The 20,916-nt window shown below is 39.4% G+C and overlaps 1 protein-coding gene across 4 annotated transcripts in view; it reads right to left on the bottom strand.

Annotated features, from left to right (window-relative positions):
- The window catches only part of kiaa0825 (KIAA0825 ortholog), a 341,406-nt gene that overhangs the window by 199,944 nt on the left and 120,546 nt on the right, over positions 1–20,916 (bottom strand). For all 4 annotated transcript variants that reach the window (XM_059969307.1, XM_059969304.1, XM_059969306.1 and 1 more), the window contains 2 exons: positions 11,526–11,682; positions 5,001–5,156 (listed from right to left, as the gene is read on the bottom strand). In XM_059969307.1, coding sequence (XP_059825290.1) covers positions 5,001–5,156; positions 11,526–11,682 — 313 coding nt within the window. The remainder of the gene's footprint in view (positions 1–5,000; positions 5,157–11,525; positions 11,683–20,916) is intronic.

Genomic DNA, 20,916 nt, shown 5'->3' with positions numbered 1-20,916 from the left:
AAGAACAGAGAATAGAGGATATCCCTTTACCTCATTGCATTCCAAATTTACCCACTGTGGACACAATGATGAGTCCAAATCTAATTTCCAATACGTTAGGTTACGAATATTATTCGCCCAATAGTAAAATCTAAAGTTAGGTAAAGCTAAACCACCATCTTTTTTAGATTTTTGTAATTGCCTTTTACTTAAACTGGGGTTTTTATTTTGCCACACAAATGAGGAAATTTTTGAATCAATGTTGTCAAAAAAAGATTTAGGAATAAAAATTGGTAAGGCTTGAAACAAATATAAAAATTTCGGTAAAATCATCATTTTAATAGCATTAATCCAACCAACTAATGATAGGAATAAGGGAGACCATCTTGCAGTAAGGTGTTGAATTTGATGAAGCATAGGTAAAAAATTCAGCCTAAATAAATCTTTATATTTCTTGGTAATTTTTATACCTAAATAGATAAAATTATCAGTAACAACTTTAAATGGAATCCTGTCATTCAAAAAAGTTTGCGCGTTTAAGGGGAATAATTCACTCTTATCTAAGTTTAATTTATAACCAGAAAAACTACCAAATTGAGCCAACAAGGATAAAATAGCGGGAATAGACCTATCAGGATCAGAAATATATAACAGCAAGCCATCAGCATAAAGTGATAATTTGTATAACTTCTCATTACGGGTAATACCAAAAATATTAGGAGATTCACGAATAGCAATGGCTAAAGGTTCTAATGCAATATTAAATAATAAAGGACTTAAAGGACAACCTTGTCTCGTACCACGAGATAATTGAAAAAAAGAGGATCTATAATTATTTGCAAGAACAGAAGCAACAGGTTTATAATATATTAATTTAATCCATGATATAAAATTAGGACTAAAATTAAAATTTTTCAATGCATTAAATAAGTATGTCCATTCAACGCTATCAAAAGCTTTTTCAGCATCTAATGAGATAACACATTCTGGGACTGTGGGTGATGAAGTATAAATTATATTAATCAATTTTCTAACATTAAAAAAAGAATACCGATTCTTAATGAAACCAGTTTGATCTTCTGAAATAATCTGTGATAGTACCTTTTCTAATCTAATGGCTAAAATTTTTGTAAGAATCTTAGAATCTACATTTAATAATAATATAGGGCGATAAGATGTACATAAAGTAGGATCTTTATCTTTTTTAAGAATTAGAGAGATAGTAGCTTCATAAAAAGATTGAGGTAATCTCTTCTTAGCAAACGCATCATTAAAGATTTCACATAACCAAGGGGAAAGCAAAGAAGAAAAAGTTTTGAAAAATTCTACAATATAACCATCAGGGCCAGGAGCTTTCCCTGAAATCATTGATGAGATAGCCTCACCTATTTCAGCCATAGAGATAGGAGCATCAAACAAGCTACGATCTTCACCTATCAGTTTAGGAATATTCAAATTGTTAAAAAAATTATCCATCATGGACAGGTCACCATCAAATTCTGATTGATATAAAGATTTATAAAAATCTTGAAAAGTGTTATTGATTTCTTTATGATCAGTAGTTAAATTACCGTCTTGTTTACGAATTTTAATAATTTGTCGCTTAGTTGAAATAGCTTTTAATTGATTAGCTAACAGTTTACCAGTTTGATCACTGTGAATATAGAATTGAGCCCTGGTCCTAATTAATTGATTTTCAATTGAAGAAGATAATAATAAGCTATGTTCCATTTGAAGCTCAACTCTCTTCTTATAAAGTTCTATGGTAGGAGTCATGGAATAAATCTTATCAATTTCCTTAATTTTATCCACTAATAAAGCAATATCTAAATATCTTTGTTTCCTTTTACCAGCGGAATATGAGATAATTTGTCCACGGATAAAAGCCTTGAAAGAGTCCCAAAGTATTGCTCTGTCAATTTCTTCAGTATAGTTTGTTGAGAAAAACAAGTCAATTTGCTGTTTTATGTAGGTGACAAATTCTGGGTCTTGAAGCAGAGTAGCGTTAAGTCTCCAAGATCTAACATTATTGGAAAAGTCCGAAATCTTAATAGATAACTTCAAAGGTGCATGATCCGAAATAGTAATAGAATCATATTTACAATCAATAACATCCGTTAGTAACCGATGATCAATAAGGAAATAATCAATTCTAGAATAACTATGATATACATGTGAAAAAAATGAAAATTCTTTATCTTTAGGGTTCAAAAACCGCCATATTTCTGTAATTCCCGAATCAACCATAAAAGAATTAATAAGTAAGGCTGATGTATTCGGAACAGTTCGGATAGATTTAGATCTATCCATCGAAGGATTCAAACAGCAATTAAAATCTCCACCCATTATCTACATATATTCATTTAGATTAGGAAGGGAAGTAAATAAACGTTTAAAAAATTCAGGGCAGTCAAAGTTTGGAGCATAAATATTAACTAGAACCACTTTTCGATTAAAAAGTGAACCAGTTATCAACAAAAATCTGCCCTGTGGATCAGAAATAATTTCATGATGTGTAAACAAAATTGAGGGGTCTATAATTTTGGCGGTACAATTCGAGTGAAATTGTTGACCCTTCCAGAACCTAAAAAAACGTTGATTATCCTCCCTCCTAATATGGGTCTCCTGTGCAAAAATAATATTAGCGTTCAATCTATGGAATACTTTAAATATTTTTTTACGTTTAATCGGATGATTTAAACCATTAGTATTCCAAGAGATACAGTTAATAGATTTATCCATCATGCCAATATTAATTGTGTATATCATAATAGGTTAAAAAGACACATAACCCATAATTCAGGAAGAAGGAAAATAGATTCAGGAGCAACCGGAGAACATGACACCTCAAACAATATTAATAATTTAAAGTCGGCCCATAAACTAAAAGCAAAAATATAAAACGCAAAAGCGTGAAAAAAGATCCCTCCCCCCTCCCCCCACCCTTCGAAGGAAAGCCAAGCGGCAGGCGCATAATCTAACACTAACCTTACCCCCATTTCAAGATGGCAGCTCCATAAAAAGATTTAAAAAAACTATATAATACCCAGATTTAAATATAGGGTTGCAAAAAGAAAATATATATCAATCAGAATGAAAAAACTAATATAATAAAACAAACAATCATTAATAAAAAAAGTATAAACATTAAAATTTAAAAGTGTAATATACCTTTAAAAAAAAATTCCATATTCAAATACAAGAAAGATGACGTTTCAGAAGCAAAGACTTATGGGAAGAAGAAACGACATTTTGAAAAAGCCATCTTACAAAATATAACTGTAAATTCAGCAGTCTGTTAAAAAAGTTTAATTAAAAAAAAGTTATCAAAATAGGATTAAAAAAAGATTTAATAGACACTACAATATATAAAAAAAAGACTAAAAAATTCAAAACATTCGTCCCATTTCTAAGTACAGGCAAACAAAAAAATGCTTACAGAAAACAAAGTCTTATGGGAAGAAATGACATCTTGAAAAAAATAAATCATTATTACAAAATATAAATGTGTATATCTGAAAAAGAAAAAAGAATAAAAAAAATATTATAAAAATTAAAAGAGCATCAATAAAACAATAATGATAGTAAAAAAAAAGAACCAGACCCGTAGATCAGGATAAGAAGTTATAACCCAGCTTCGTAGGTTAATTAAAATGAGATGGCATCCTCTCTCCGAAAAATCTTCAACATGACACATAGTTCAAGTTGCACTAGAAGATCTATATTCTTCAACAAATTTCTTCTCTTCTTCCGGAGTGTTGAAAAATTGCTGACTGTTGTCGTTCAGCATAATTCTAAGCTTCGCTGGATACATTAAAGCTTGTTTAAGTCCAATCGAGTGAATCTCTGCCATCACTGGTTTAAAAGCGATTCTCGATCTCATTACATCGTATGAATAATCTTCAACAATTCGAAATGTGTTAGTGTTGTAAGAAATCATACCTTTTTCACGAGCTAATCGAATTAAAAGCTCTTTCTCCCGAGGATAATGAAGGCGAACAATCACCGCTCGTGGTTTACCAGACAGAGCCGAAAATCTCGCAACTCTGTAAGCGCGGTCGATAACAGGTTTAGATTGCAAATCTTCAGCACTGAAAGTTTCCCATAGTAATTTAGAGAAAAATTCAGTTAAATCACCGGACTCAACTTTTTCGGGAAACCCGATGATACGCAAATTCTGTCTGCGAGATCGATTTTCGAGATCAGTAATTTTAAACTTATACTGATCCATAGTTTTAGCATTCGACTCTACCTTCTTCTCCAGTGCTTCAATTGTACGTACTTTTTCACAAATTGATTTTTCAAGAGTCGCGATCTTATCTTCATGCCGCTGAATATCTGATGCCTGCGATTGAAGCTTAGTTTCAAGCGATCTATCAACTTCTTCAAGTTCAGATATTTTCCTGGTAAGCTTATTTTCCAAACTTGTCAGTCTACTTCCCAACTTACCATCTAATCTGCCTTCCAGACCCGCAAGTTTAGCATCCAGTTTAACGTCCAAAAGACTAGAAATTGCGTCGATGGATAAAGGATCCTTAGACGATTTCTTGCTTGTAGCCATTTTAAGTTTGACAAGATTAGATCAAATATTGTTTTAGGAAGAAAAAAAAGTTAATCGAAAGTATCAACCCATGTGATTAAATTCGAAAAGATTTGATTAAAGGGTGATTATAGTTGAAAAAATGAAGAGCGCCTAAAAGGCAGATGTTTACGTCGCCATCTTGAAACTCCACCCCCCCAGTTCAATATTTCAAATAATAGCCAAAACTGAATGTTGCTATTATTCATTGAGCATGATCACATATAACTATGAAACAGTAAGAACGGAGAGCTACTGTCTCAAGAGACATCGGGAAAAAGATACAAGGGAACGGAGCAAACATTGGGTGGGACATCCTGTTTTGGTTATGTCTCTAACAATAGGAAACAAGAAAACTAACGTTTTCTATATAAACAATAAAACAAATCAATAACCCTTGTGTAGAGTATATCACTTTCCAATAATTATTTTATATCTTTACCTGGTTAAAGTTCATGGAGCCAATATGGTTGAAGATATGCAAAGGATTAAACATCAAATGCTGCCGAACCCCATGCAAAACAAGATGACTAGGCCTCTGTGTTGTCATACTTTCATGTGGAAAACCATGAGAATAAATTTGTTCCTTCAACCAATCCTAAAGGTGAAAAACAGAAAATATTAACTTTGAATCACACAAGGAGTAGAATAAACATGCATATTTAAATAGGTAAATCGCTTTCAGGCGAATCTTCTAAAATCGAATATTTTCAATTATTTCAACTTTATCAGCATTCTGAGATAATTGTGCCTTTAGTGCAAGAATCAATCACCACAGTTATAAGAAAGAAAAATAATAAATGTTTGCATTCAGAACACTTTTAAAGTTCAAAGTAAATTTATTATTAAAGGACATGTGCAGTGAGGCCTCTATCAGTCAGGTCAACCATGGAAGTTCAGCCTAGCTGCCTAGATACACAAGCCTCAGCAGTATGAAATGAAGAACAAGCTGCTGCCATGTAGCAACCATCCCCTCTCCACATATCTGAGGAACCCAAAGGAATGGCAGAGACCGATACAGTTTGGTGCCAGCAGCATTGCTGGAGTTGCCTGTCAACATTGAACTCAACATAGAACTGCCTTTGGGACTCCAGCTCTGAAGTTTTCCCTTAGGGTTTGCTCCCATAGGACCATACACATAGGAGCAGAATTAGGCCATTCAACCCATCGAGTCTGCACCACCATTCGATCCTAGATGATCCCAGATGCAGTTAAGAAAGACACACATGAAATGGTTATTAGAATTAAACACATTCATAATGCGCGTACATTACCAAGTAATGGAACTTGAGACTGACATGACATGTGTCACGAATCCCGTGACAAGTTGAAAAGGACCAGCAGCAATGGAACACACCTGGAGTCTGGTTTCCTATAAATTAAGACTATATTTATTATTACTATGAATTAATATCATTAAACCCAGATAATACGATATAGGTTATAAACTATTTTTTATATATCTCCGTAAATGTGTGTGTGTGGATACAAAGATAATAGTCCCGGAGGTAGATATCAGTCTTCCGGTGTCAGGTAAGCTTAAGCAGTTCAGTTCACTTTGTGTTGCCTCAAGTTGAATTGATGGAGAGAGTTAATTGAGTTGATGTTTACGTTGGCAGCTTTAGTTGTTCTTGCTTCGTAAGTCTTTAGAGTCACTTCATGTGAACACCACACAGACACAGATGGACAGAGCCCCTCCTAGGGAACGGTCTACTAACCCACGGCACGGGTTCACCACCAGCAGACCCCCACAGGCAAGCTCTTACCCGCACTGGTAATCATGGGTCGAAATTAATCGGTCTGTGGCCTCCAACCTCGTGGTGGTCTTAAACTCCACCAGTGGTTTCTCGGGTAGCTTCTGCAGTTCTCCCGTGTCGTGTCTCTTCTGCCATTATTAGACCAACAGCCTCAACTTTTTATAATCCATTCGAAATTCCAGCCATCTGTTAACACAACCGCTCTGAGCTGTTACCATGGTGACTTCCCAGCTCGTGTCTCAACTAGTGCCGTACTGTCTCTCTGAAGGTCACAATTAAAAGTGTTACCAAAACCAAGTCAGAGTCCTCTCTCTCTTTTAATTGCCTCCTTGTTCATTAGACTGCTGAATTTTCTAGCAGTTTCTCACCTGCGTGACACACGATACATGGAAAACTTCATAATAAGACAAATGAGTGTGCTTGGCTATGCCCGTACCTCAGGTTTTACCAGCTTGAGATGAGGAAAAATAAAAGTTAATAAATCCAATTTGTGAAATGTTCCAGCAACCAATAGTCTCATTTTGAAGGGCTCTTCATCTCATGTTCTCAATATTTATTGCTTATTTAGCTATTATTATTATTTCTTCTTTTTGTATTTGTATAGTTTGTTCTCTTCTGGTTGAATGCCCTCGTTGAGGTGTCTTTCATTGATTCTGCTATGGATATTATTCTATAGATTTATTGAGTATGCCCACAAGAAAATGAATTTCAGGGTTGTACATGTAACATCTATGTACTTTGATCATATATTTACTTTGAACTTTGAACTTAAATAAGCAACAAATAGCAAGAATAAGAGAGGAAGAGCCTTTGAAAGACAGTCCATAGGTTTTGGAAACACTTCAGTGATGGGGTGAGTGAAGTTACCCCCTCTGCTTCAAAAACCTGATGGTTCAGTGGTAATAATTGTTCCTGAATCTGGTGGCGTTGACTCCTGATGCTCTTGTACCTTCTTCCTGATGGCAGCAGTGAGAAGAGTGCATGACCTGGGTGTTGGGGGTCCCTGATGATGGATGCTGCTTTCCTGTGACAATGCTTCATGTAGATGTGCTCAATGATAGGGAGGGCTTTACTCAAGATGGACTGGGCTGTATCCACTAACTTTTGAAGGGTTTTCCATTCAAGGGCTTTGGTGTCTCCATGCCAGGCTGTGATGTAGCCCATTAATATACTTTCCACCACACATCTATAGAAGTTTGTCAAATTATTAGATGTCATGCTGAATCTCTGCAAACTTCTAAGGAAGTAGAGGTGCTTTCTTTGTGCTAGGCACAGGACAGATTCTCTGAGATGATAACAACAAGGAATTTAAAGTTGCTGACCCTCCCCACTTCTGATCTCCCGATGAGGAATGGCTCATGGACCTCTGGTTTCCTCCTCCTGAAGTCAATAATCACCCTCGATCTTGTTGCCATCGAGTAAGAGATTGTTATTATTATGACATCATTCAGCCAGATTTTCAATCTCCCTCCTATATGCTGATTCATCACCATCTTTGACTCGCCCTGTGGTGTCATCAGCAAATTTAAATATGGCATTGGAGCTCTGTTTAGCCACACAGCCATCAGTGTAAATGAGTAGAGAGGGGGCTAAGCCCACAGCCTTGTGGTGTACCTGTACTGATGGAGATTGTGGAGGAGATGTTATTGCCAATCTGAACTGATTGGAGTCTGCAAGTGCGGAAATTGAGGATCCAATTGCACACAGAGGTACTGAGGCCAAGGTCTTGAAGCTTATTAGTTTTGAGGGGGTGATAGTATTGAATGCCGAGCTGTAGTTGATAAACAGCAGCCTGATGTGGCACCTTTGCCGTCTAGATGATCCAGGGTTGAGTGAAAAATCAATGAGATGGCATTTACTGTGAACCTGTTGTGCCAGTAGACAAATTGAAGCAGATCCAAGTCGCTTCTCAGACAGGAGTTGATATGTCTCAAACAGACACGTCAATGTGGATGTACTGTAGGTGCTGCTGGACGATAGTCATTGAGTCAGGTTACCAGGTTCTTCTTCAGCTCCAGTATAATTGAAGCCTGCATGAAGCAGGTGGGTACCTCAGACTGACAAAGCAAGAGGTTAATGATCTCAGTGAACACTCTAGCCAGTTGATAACAAAGGTTGTTAATACTTTGCCAGATACCCCATCTGGACTGAATACTTATCATGGGTTACCCACCTGAAAGCTGTTCACACATCTTCCTCAGAGACTGAAATCACAAGGTCATCAGGAGTTGTAAAAGTTTATGATGGTTCCTCCATGTTTTGATGATTAAAGCAAACATAACCAATATTGTTATTACAGGAGATTGTGCCGATGCTGGAAATCTGGAGTAACACCCACAAAATGCTGGAGGTACTCAGCAGGACAGGCAGCATTTATGGAGAGGAATAAATGTTTTGAGCCAAGAACCTTCATCAGGACCTGATGAGAGGCCCAAGTCTGAAACATCATTCTCTTTATTTTAAGTGAGGGCAGGTGGGTGGGGGAGGGGGGTGAAATAAGAAGCTGGGAGGTGATGAGAGGAAAAGGCAAAGACCTGAAGAAGGAGGAATCTAATAGAGAGGTAAATAGTCCATTGGAGAAAGGGGAGGAAAAGGGTCACCAGGGGAGGTGATAAGCAGGTGAGAAGAAGAGGTAAGGGGCCAGAGTGGGGTATTGAAGAAGAGGGAAGAGGAGTAAGGGGAATATAAAGCCTCAGCATTACATCCTTACTTTTATATTCCGGTCCTCTTGAAATTAATGCTAAGATAAATAGAGAATAAAATGGAGTCCAGGTATGCAGACTTGAGTTCGGTGGGGCAGAACCAGGCCGAAACAATAGGCCTTCCTGGACAGTCAGGTTTGTGGAGCTTGGGCAAGATTTAATTATTCTATAATTAGATAGAAAGCAGAAAGCAGATAGAAAGCAAAGGGTAGCAGTGAATGGCTGGAGGTGACTAGTGGGGTACCACAGGGCTCTGTATTGGGACCACAGCTCTTTACGATTTATGTCAATGATTTAGATGAGGGCATTGAAAACTATATCAGCAAGTTTGCTGACAATACGAAACTGGGTGGCAGTGTGACATGCGAAGAGGACGTTAGGAGAATACAGGGAGACTTGGATAGGCTGAGTGAGTGGGTAGATACTTGGCAGATGTCATTCAATGTGAATAAATGCGAAGTTATCCACTTTGGAAGCAGGAACATGAGGGCAGAGTATTGTCTGAATGGTGTCGAGTTAGGTAAGGGAGAAATGCAAAGAGACCTAGGAGTCCTAGTTCACCAGTCAATGAAGGTGAATGAGCAAGTGCAACAGGCAGTGAAGAGGGCAAATGGAATGTTGGCCTTTGTTACAAGGGGAATTGAATACAAGAGCAAGGATGTTCTTTTGCATTTGTACAGGGCCCTGGTGAGACCACACCTGGAATATTGTGTACAGTTTTGGTCTCCAGGTTTAAGGAAGGACATTCTGGCAATTGAGGAAGTGCAGCGTAGATTCACTAGGTTGATTCCTGGGATGGCAGGGCTGTCTTATGCAGAGAGATTGGAGAGATTGGGCTTGTACACGCTGGAATTGAGGAGATTGAGAGGGGATCTGATTGAAACGTTTAAGATAATTAAAGGATTTGATAGGATTGAGGCAGGTAATATGTTCCAGATGTTGGGAGAGTCCAGTACCAGAGGGCATGGATTGAGAATAAGGTCTGTTATTTAAAACAGAGTTGAGGAAGAGCTTCTTCTCCCAGAGAGTTGTGGAGGTGTGGAATGCACTGCCTCGGAAGACGGTGGAGGCCAATTCTCTGGATGCTTTCAAGAAGGAGCTGGATAGATATCTGATGGATAGGGGAATCAAGGGATATGGGGACAAGGCAGGGACTGGGTATTGATAGTGAATGATCAGCCATGATCTCAGAATGGCGGTGCAGACTCGAGGGGCCGAATGGTCTACTTCTGCACCTATTGTCTATAATTCTCTATTTTTTATAATTGTTGAATGTGTTGTTTTTGTTGCATGTTGTGCCCTGACCAACACACCATAGAAAATTCCTAACACAAGTACATGCGTATGTCTGATAAAGTTGCTCCTTAATGACTTTGTGCAGGGAAGGTCATGATTTACAAACATTATTTTGAGGTGACATAGATGATTGATGAGGGCAGGGCAGTATTCTGTCTCTATCCTACTTGGTATAACATAGATGCTAAACAATATGAATTGGGCTTCACAAAACAATCTTTAGTCCCATGGGTGAGAACGAAACTATTGTGAAAGTGAGCAACATAGCTTCAGTGACCCAGGCTTGATCCTGACCTCCTGTGCTATCTGTGCGGAGTTTGTGCATCCTCCCTGTGACTAAGCCAGTTTCTTCCCACAAGCTACTTCAAATTGGCCAATGTAGTTGGCTAGTAGGAGATTCAGGCTGGAGATGAAATGTGACAGAGAATAAGTTAAAGGGAATGAAACGGAAAAACAAATGATCTGATTGAAGAACTCAATGTGTCAAACAGCATCAGTGGGAGGAAAGGAATTGTCAACATTTTGGGTGAAAACTCTGCATTGAGACTGAGAATGGAGAGGCAAGATGACTGCTATATAGAGAAGGGAAGTGGTCAGACTGGTATCTGAGGTGAGTGCTTGACCAAAGAGGGGTGTAAGATGACGGCACATTGTTCCAGCTGGGAGGGATTGAGGTGATGGAATAGAGGGTGAGAGAATAGGATTGATGTGACAACTGTCTGAGCTGGCTCAGATTTAATAGGCTGAATGAACTCCATTCAGAAAATGTGAAATATGAGATCCATTGAGCTGTGGCAGGACAAAATTAATAGTCGTAAAATGACATCTTGTTGGAAGGAAGATTACTCTCTGACAGAGCAGATGATTGCTTCACATGATAGCATAGAGCAAGTCTAGTACTTTCTCCAGAAGACTAATTTTAATTATTACATGTACTATAAAATACATTTAATTACAATATTCCTTTGGTTTTATGTGATTGAAACTGTACAAAATAAGTCAGCATTTCACAGGCAAGGTAAACTTCTGCAGTATATGTAATCTACTTTGAACAGAGTTGTTATATCAAGACTTCTCATTTATTACCATCTTTAATGAGGATTTGGAACTGATTATATTCAGACTTGCCACCTGACTAAACCTTAGTTGGTAGCAGATACTGTCTCAGGCCAATGCACACCTAATTGCTTGGTAAAAAGACCATTTCCCTACCTCATTGAGTTGGATGATGTGATAAATTTGCCTTAGGTATTCATTGCCACCTGGTTGGTGGCAGATATCCAACAGCATCAAATGTATTTTCTGCTCAGTCAGTTCAGCCCAACTGCATTTCTGTTGTGCATTGGAACCTTCGTCTGTGAGAAATGCACTGTAAAAACAATAAAGGAAATTACTAATAAATTCACACAAATTTAAGGTAAATCAGAAAAAATACAACTAGATTTTCTTTGTAAATAACAGCCTGCTGGTTAATGCCACTCCAAAACAAATTACTATGTTCAAAAGTGCATAGAATAGAAACTGAAAATATGGCTACACAATTAATTCCCAGTAGTATTATATTGGAAAGAACATTTGATTTCAAGTAATGGTACTGAAATTTCCTAGAAATCTTATTGTATGGTGACATTGTTTGTGCATTACCTTTTTAAATTTTATTGAAAACTTAATTGCTTCGTACAACATAAATGTTTGCTTTGGAATCTTCATATTGAAGTTTGTTGTGATGCCAATGATAGTGAATTGTTCTACTTGCACAATGGCATAATAACTATCTTGCATACTAAAGTAGCCTCTAACCATAGGCTAGAGGTTTACTTTAGTATTATTTATCGACGAGCATCACTGCTTACTTCTCAGACAGAAGATGGAAATCCTGCTGAGTTCCTCCAGCAGCTTGCGCATGTTTCCAGCATATGTGGAAGAAGTGAGATCTCCCAGTGGCCACCCATTTTAATTCCACTTCCCTTTCCAATGAGGAAGTTGCAATGAGGCCACACTCATGTTGGAGGAACACCCTTATATTTTCTGTCTAGGTAGCCTCCAACCTGATGGCATGAGCATCGATTTCTCGAACTTCCAGTAATGCAGCTCTCCCTCCCCCCACCTCCTTCATCATTCCCCATTTTCTTTTCTTTCTCACACAGTATCTCATTGCCTGCTCATTGCCATCCTACGGTGCCCCTCCTCCTCTTTTCTTTCTACCTTGGCCTTCTGTCTCTTCCTATTAGATTTGCCCTTCTGCAGCTCTGTATATCTTTCACTAATCAACTTCCCAGCTCTTTGCTCATCCCTCCCTTTCCTGGTTTCATCTATCATCTTGTCTTTCTCTCTCCCTTCCCCCCACCTTTTAAATCTAATCTTAATCTTTTTTTCTCTAGTCCTACTGAAGGGTCTCAACCCGAAATATCAACTGTATTTTTTTCCGTAGATGCTACCTGGCCTGCTGAATTCCTCCAGCACTTTGTGTGTGTAACTCACATTTACAACGGGTTCTTTGTAATAGCATGCACCCATCTTCAGGGCAGGGTGTAAAAGAATCTTAGGGCAATATACTGTACTCTGACATTAAGTTCAAAAGCTAAATCTGCAAAACATCTTCCTTCCTATTTCATTTCTCAGATTCTCATTGCTTCAATATCCAGATTGATGTTGAGTTGCTAAAGACATAAGTGGATCCTCTGGTATAAATTTCAACAAACACCTGCAGGGATTAATGGTCAGTAGTTAAACTAACATACTGACAAGTCTTGAATTTTATTGAACCTTCTCAAATAAACATACAATGAAGGTTCTAGTTCTCTATTTCTCAGTTAATGTGATTACCAAAATTCAATGTTCAAAGTAAATGTATTATCAAAGTACATATATATCACCATGTACAACCTCAAGATTGATTTTCTTGTATTGAGAAGAAAATACACAAAACACAATAGAATCAATGAAGACTGCACCAAATGGACAAACAACCAAAGTGCAAAAAAACAACACCATGCAAATACAGAAAGAAAGAAAGAAAGAAAGAAAGAAAGAAAGAAAGAAAGAAAGAAAGAAAGAAAGAAAGAAAGAAAGAAAGAAAGAAAGAAAGAAAGAAAGAAAGAAAGAAAGAAAGAAAGAAAGAAAGAAAGAAAGAAAGAAAGAAAGAAAGAAAGAAAGAAAGAAAGAAAGAAAGAAAGAAAGAAAGAAAGAAAGAAAGAAAGAAAGAAAGAAAGAAAGAATAAATATCAAGAACTAGAGAGGAAGAATCTTTGAAAGTGAGTCCATAGGTTGCAGGCTAACCATCTGCTTTAAGAAGCTAGTTTCCCTAATGCTGTTATTCCATAAAATATAGACTTTGATTAAAGGCATTATCCGAAATTGAATTGATATCTTGACACATGTACTGGAAACAACTTTGGGCTTTATTACCAATAACCTAAGAGACACAATAGTTAGCTTCAAGGGTATTCGCAAAAAGTTGGCTTGCAGATACAACAGGTTATTAAGAAGGTAAATGGAATGTTGGCCTTCATTGCTAGAGGGATTGAATTCAAGAGCAGGGAGGTCATGCTGTAACTATACAGGGTACTGGTGAGGCTGCACCTGGAGTACTGTGTGCAGTGCTGGTCTCCAAACTTGAGGAAGGATATACTGGCTTTGGAGGCAGTGCACCAGGTTGATTCCAGGGATGAAGGGGTTAACCTATGAGGAGAGATTGAGTCGCCTGGGGCTATACTCTCTGGAATTCAGAAGAATGAGTGGGAATCTTACTGAAACATATAAAATTTTGAAAGGAATAGATAAGATAGAAGTAGGAAAGTTGTTTCCATTGGTAGGTGAGACTAGAACTAGGGGACATTGCCTCAAGATTCAGAGGAGAAGATTTAGGATGAAGATGAGGAGAAACTGTTTTTCCCAGAGAATGGTGGATCTGTGGAATTTTCTGCCCAGGGAAGCAGTTGAGGCTTCTTCACTAAATATATTTAAGAAACAGTTAGATAGGCTTTTTCAGAGTAAGGGAATTAATGGTTATGGGGAAAAGGCAGGTAGATGGAGCTGAGTTTATGGACAGATCTGCCATGATCTTATTGAATGGCAGGGCAGGCTCAATGGGCTGGATGGCCTGCTCCTGCTCCGATTTCTTGTGCTCTTATGTTCTTATTATGTCTGATGAAAATCATTTTCATAAAACAAATCCAGCTATTAGTGTGATAAAACATGTTCAAAGTACTTTGATTGAACATGCAAGGCTGTTAATTTCTATAGATGTACAGTGGAAAGCATTTTGACTCATATCATAGCCTGGTATGGGGGATCCAATACTTAGGACGATAGGAGGGTACACAGGGTTGTAGACAGTGCCCATCATTGGTACAGTCCTCCCCAACATCAAGGACATCTGGAGGTGGTGCCTCAAGAAGACAGCATCCATCACTTAGGACCCTCACCCTCCAGGACATACCCTCATCCTACTACCATCACGGAGGAGGTACAGGAGCCTGAAGATCTGCACTCAACAATTTAGGAATGGCTTTTTCCCCTTGCCATCAGATTTTCAAATGGTCTGTCAATCCATGAACACTTCTTGGTCATTTTTGCATAACTTATTTGTAATATATAATACTGTTTATATCTTTGCACTGTATTGCTGTCACAGTACAGTCAGTGATAACAAACCTGATTGTGATGCTGTTAAATAAATATCATATATGCTTAACTTCTAGTGAAATTCCATCTGCAACAGGAAAAGTACACAGTTGGCTAAAAGCATATACTAAGATTATTACCTATTATTAGTTGGCAGAGGGGGTGGTATGGCTCTGTGTATCAGAAATAATATTAAATCATTAGAAAGGGATGACATAGGATTGAAAGGTGTAAGGTCTCTATGGGTTGAGTTAAGAAATGGTAAGGGTAAAAAGACACTGATGGCAGTTGTGTACAGGCCTCCAAACAGCACCCAGGATGTGGATTACAAATTACAGCAGGAGATAGAACAGGCATAAACACAAAGTAAATTGCAGATGCTGTGGTCAAATCAACACGTACAAACAAGCTGGATGAACTCAGAGGAGATGCAGGTGAGGGCATAATTGATGACGACAGAAGGGAATCCACAATTCTTAAAGAAAGAAACATTTGAGATGTCCTGGAACGGAAAGCCTCATCCCACCAGCCTCCAGATCCAGCATATTATCTTCCACAACTTCCACCACCTTCAACAGGACCCCACCACTATGCACACCTTTCCCTCTCTACCCCTCTCTGCTTTACGCAGGGATTGATCCCTCCGCGACTACCTGGTTCATACGTCCCTCCCCACAGATCTCCCACCTGGTACTTATCCCTGCAAGCATAAGTGCTACACCTGTCCCTACACCTCCTCTCTTACCACCATTCAGGGCCCCAAACAGTCCTTCCAGGTGAGGCAACACTTCACTTGTGAATCTGTTGGGGTCATCTATTGCTTCTGGTGTGGCCTCCTCTACATCGGCGAGACCCAACGCAGATTGGGGGACCGCTTCGTCAAGCACCTCCGCTCCATCCACCACAACAGACAGGATCTCCCAGTTGCTACCCACTTCAGCTCTGCTTCACATTCCCATTCGGATATGTCCATACATAGCCTCCTCTACTGCCATGATGAGGCCAAACTCAGGTTGGAGGAGACATACAAAAAAACTGGATGAACTCAGCAGGTCAGGCAGCATCCGTTGAAAGAAACAGTCAATGTTTCGGGTTGAGACCCTTTGTCAGGTTGGAGGAGCAACACCTCATATACCGTCTGGATAGTCTCCAGCCCCTTGATATGAACATCGAATTCTCCAACTTCTGGTAATTCCCTCCCTCTCCCTTCCCCCATCCCACTTTCATTCTGCCTCCTTTTCCAGCTGCTTATCACCTCTCTCATGATTCTGCCTTCTACTACTACCCATAGTGCTTTCCCCTTACATTCCTTCTTCAACTCTCCTGCCTATCCCCTCCCTGCTTCCCCTCCCCCACCCCTTGATCTTTCCTCTGTTTGGTTTTTCACTTGGCACCTTCCACCCTCCCCCCACCTTCTTTATAGGGCCCCTGTCCCCTCCTTCTTCAGTCCTGATGAAGGGTCTCAGCCTGAAATCCAATGTGTCAGTATTTCAGTGGAATATAGAAAATTACAATGACATGAAAGGGGAACTGGCTGAAGTTGACTAGAAAGGGACAATTGCCAGAAAGATAGCAGAGCAGCAATGGGTGAAGTTTCTGCAAAAAATAAGGGAAGTACAAGACAGATATATTCTAAATAAGAAGAAATTTTCAAAGGGAAGAAGGACACTACCATGGCTGGCAAGTGAATTCAGAGCCAAAGTAAAAGCAAAAGAGAGGGCATAAAAGGAAGCCAGAGCTAGTGGGAAGATAGAGGATTGAGGAGCTTTTAAAAACTTGCAGAAGGAAACTAAGAAGGTCATTTGGAAGGAAAAGATGAATTATGAGAGGATTCTGGTGACTAATATCAAAGAACATACTAAAAGCTTTTTTAAGTACATAAAGGTAAAAGAGAATAGAGGGTAGATATAGGACCAATACAAAATGACGTTGGTGATATTGTAATGAGAGGTGCAGAGGTGGCAGAGGAACTGAATGTGTATTTTGCATCAGTCGTCACAGTGGAAGACGTCTGCTGTATACCAGACATTCAACAGTGTCAGGGACGTGAAGTTTGTGCAGTGGAACTTACAACTGAGAAGGTGCTCAGGAAGCTTAATGGTCTGAGTGTGGATAAATCTCCTGGACCTGATGGAATGCACCCTTGGGTTCTGAAGGAAGTAGCTGGAGAGAGTGCAGAGGCATTAACGATGATCTTTCAAGAATTGATAGATTCTGGCATTGTACCGGATGACTGGAAAATTGCAAATGTTACTCCGCTATTTAAGAAAGGCAGCAGAAAGGAAACTATAGACCTGTTAGCCTGACATCAGTAGTCGTTGGAATCAATTGTTAGGGATGAGATTACGGAGTACCTGGAGGCACATGACAAGGTAGGCCAAAGCCAGCATGGTTTCCTGAAGGGAAAATCCTGCCTGACAAATCTACTGCAATTCTTTGAGGAAATTACAAGGTGCCGCAAAGGAGGTTGCTTAGCAAGATAAGAGCTCATAGAATTACAGGGAAGTTACCAGCATTGATGGAGTATTGACTGATCAGCAGAAAACAGAGTGGGAATAAAGGGATCCTATTGTGGCTGCCTGCGGTTAAGAGTAGAATTCCACAGGGTCGGTGTTGGGACCGCTGCTTTTTACCATGTATGTCAATGATTTGGACTACAGTATTAATGGATTTGTGGCTAAATTTGTCAATGATACAAAGATAGGTGGAGTAGCAGGTAGTGTTGAGGAAACAGAGAGCCTGCAGAGAGACTTACATAATTTAGTGGAATGGGCAATGAAGTTGCAAATGAAATACAGTGTTGGAAAGTGTATGGTCATGCACTTTGGTGGAAGAAATAAACGGGCAGGCAGTTATTTAGATGGGGAGAGAATTCAAAATGCAGAGATGCAAAGGGACTTGGGAGTCCTTGTTTAAGAGACTCTAAAGGTTAACCTCCAGGTTGAGTCAGTTGTGAAGAAGGTGAATACAATGTTGGCATTCATTTCCAGAGGTACAGAATATAAGAGCAGGGATGTGATGTTGAGGCTCTTTAAGGCACTTTTAAGACCACACTCGGAGTATTGTGTGCAGTTTTGGGCTCCTTATTTTAGAAAGTATATACCGACATTGGAGAGTGTTCAGAGAAGATTCATGAGAATGATTCCAGGAATGAAAGGGTTATCGTATGAGGTACGTCTGGCAGCTCTTGGGTGATATTCGCTGGAGTTCAGGAGAATGAGAGGGGATCTTATAGAAACATTCAGAATGTTAAAAGGCCTCAACAGATTAAACATGGCAAAGTTATTCCCCATGGTAGGGGTTTCTAGAACAAGGGGGTACAACTTCAGGATTGAAGGACATTCTTTTAGAACTGAGATGCAGGGAAATTACTTTCGTCAGAGAGTGGTAAATCTGTGGAATTTGTTGCCATGAGCAGCTGTGGAGGCCAAGTCATTGGATGTATTTAAGGCAGAGATAGATAGGTTCTTGATTAGCCGGGGCATCAAAGGGTATGGGGTGAAAGCAGGGGAGTGGGGATGAATGGAAGAATTGGATTAGCCCATGATTGAGTGGCAGAGCAGACTCGATGGGTCAATTGGCCTACTCTGCTTCTATATCTTATGGTCTTATACGAGTCTGCTTTCTACAAGGCTAAAACAGTATTCCTACAAATCTACATGTAGCCTCGTGGATATTTAAAATGTCAAATTTCTTGATAATTGAGGACCTGCATGGAAAGTATTTCTGACAGGTCTGTTTCAAGCTAGCTACGATTGAAGTGAGTGGTAATCAGGATCTTGCCAGTTCTGGTGTAAAGATCTGGCACTCTTAACATAATTCCACAGCTCAGTACCAATCATTAGATAAACAGTACTTAAAGGGAGAGCATTTTATTTGAAGAGTAATACAATAACTACATTCCAGGAGTATTTAACGTCTATTTAACTAAGTATTTGGAAAGTGTGTAGTTTCTATACACCATGTGAAGTAATTGAAGATTATGATATCTTTTGAATAAAGTTGATCTATTAATTTATCAATCAATTTACTCAATAGCAAAGTAATAGACAACAGACAATAGACAGTAGGTGCAGGAGTAGGCCATTCGGCCCTTCTAGCCAGCACTGCCATTCACTGTGATCATGGCTGATCATACACAATCAGTACCCTGTTCCTGCCCTCTCCCCATATCCCTTGACCCCGCTATCTGTAAGAGCTCTATCTAACTCTCTCTTGAATGCATCTAGAGACTTGGCCTCCACTGCCTTCTGGGGCAGAGCATTCCACATATCCACCACTCTCTGGGTGAAAAAGTTTTTCCGCATCTCTGTTCTAAATGGCCTACCCCTTATTCTTAAACTGCGGCCTCTAGTTCTGGACTCACACATCAGCAGGAACATGCTTCCTGCCTCCAGCATGTCCAATCCCTTAATAATCTTATATGTTTCAATCAGATCCCCTCTCATCCTTCTAAATTCCAGTGTATACAAGCCCAGTCGCTCCAATCTTTTAACATATGACATTCCCGCCATTCTGGGAATTAACCTTGTGAACCTACGCTGCACTCCCTCAATAGCAAGAATGTCCTTCCTCAAATCTGGAGACCAAAACTGCACACAATACTCCAGGTGGGGTCTCACCAAGGCCCTGTACGGCTGCAGGAGGACCTCTTTACTCCTAAACTCAATTCCTCTTGTTATAAAAGCCAGCATGCCATTAGCTTTCTTCACTGTCTGCTGTACCTGCATGCTTGCTTTCATTGACTGATGTACAAGAACACCTCGATCTCGTTGTACTTTCCTTTTCCTAACTTGACTCCATTTAGATAGTAATCTGCCTTCCTGTTCTTGCCACCAAAGTGGATAACCTCACATTTATCCACATTAAACTGCATCTGCCACACATTTGTCCACTCACCCAACCTGTCCCAGTCACCCTGCATTCTCATAACATCCTCCTGACATTTCACACTGCCACCCAGCTTTGTGTCATCGGCAAATTTGCTAATGTTACTTTTAATCCCTTCATCTAAATCATTAATGTATATTGTAAACAGCTGCGGTCCCAGCACCGAACCTTGCAGTACCCCACTGGTCAGAGCCTGCCATTCCGAAAGGGACCCGTTAATTGCTACTCTTTGTTTCCTGTCAGCCAGCCAATTTTCAATCCATGTCAGTACTCTGCTCCCAATACCATTTGCCCTAATTTTGCCCACTAATCTCCTATGTGGGATTTTATCAAAAGCTTTCTGGAAGTCCAGGTACACTACATCCACTGGCTCTCCCTTGTCCATTTTCATAGTTACATCCTCAAAAAACTCCAGAAGATTAGTCAAGCATGATTTCCCCTTCATAAATCCATGCTGACTCGGACTGATTCTTCTACCGCTATCCAAATGTGTCGTAATTTCCTCTTTTGTAATTGACTAAAGCATTTTTCCCACCACTGACGTCAGGCTATAATTCCCTGTTTTCTCTCTCCCACCTTTCTTGAAAAGTGGGACAACATTAGCCACCCTCCAATCAGCAGGAACTGTTCCTGAATCTATAGAACATTGGAAAATGATTACCAATGCGTCCATGATTTCTAGAGCCACCTCTTTAAGTACCCTGGGTTGCAGACCATCAGGTCCTGGGGACTTATCAGCCTTCAGACTCAACAGTCTATCCAACACCATTTCTTGCCTAATATAAATTTCCTTCAGTTCATCCTTTACCCTAGTTCCTTTGGTCACTATTACATCTGGGAGATTGTTTGTGTCTTCCCTAGTGAAGACAGATCCAAAGTACCTGTTCAACTCATCTGCCATTTCCTTGTTCCCCATAATAAATTCACCCGTTTCTGTCTTCAATGGCCCAATTTTGGTCTTAACTATTTTTTTGCTATTCACATACCTACAGAAGCTTTTACTATCCTCCTTTATATTCTTGGCTAGTTTACCTTCGTACCTCATTTTTTCTTGGCGTATTGCCTTTTTTGTTATCTTCTGTTGCTC

This window comes from Hypanus sabinus, chromosome 5 (assembly GCF_030144855.1).
Source record: "Hypanus sabinus isolate sHypSab1 chromosome 5, sHypSab1.hap1, whole genome shotgun sequence".
NCBI lineage: Eukaryota > Metazoa > Chordata > Chondrichthyes > Myliobatiformes > Dasyatidae > Hypanus > Hypanus sabinus.
Note: the sequence above shows the minus strand (reverse complement) of the source record. Positions and strands in the feature narration are given on the sequence as shown.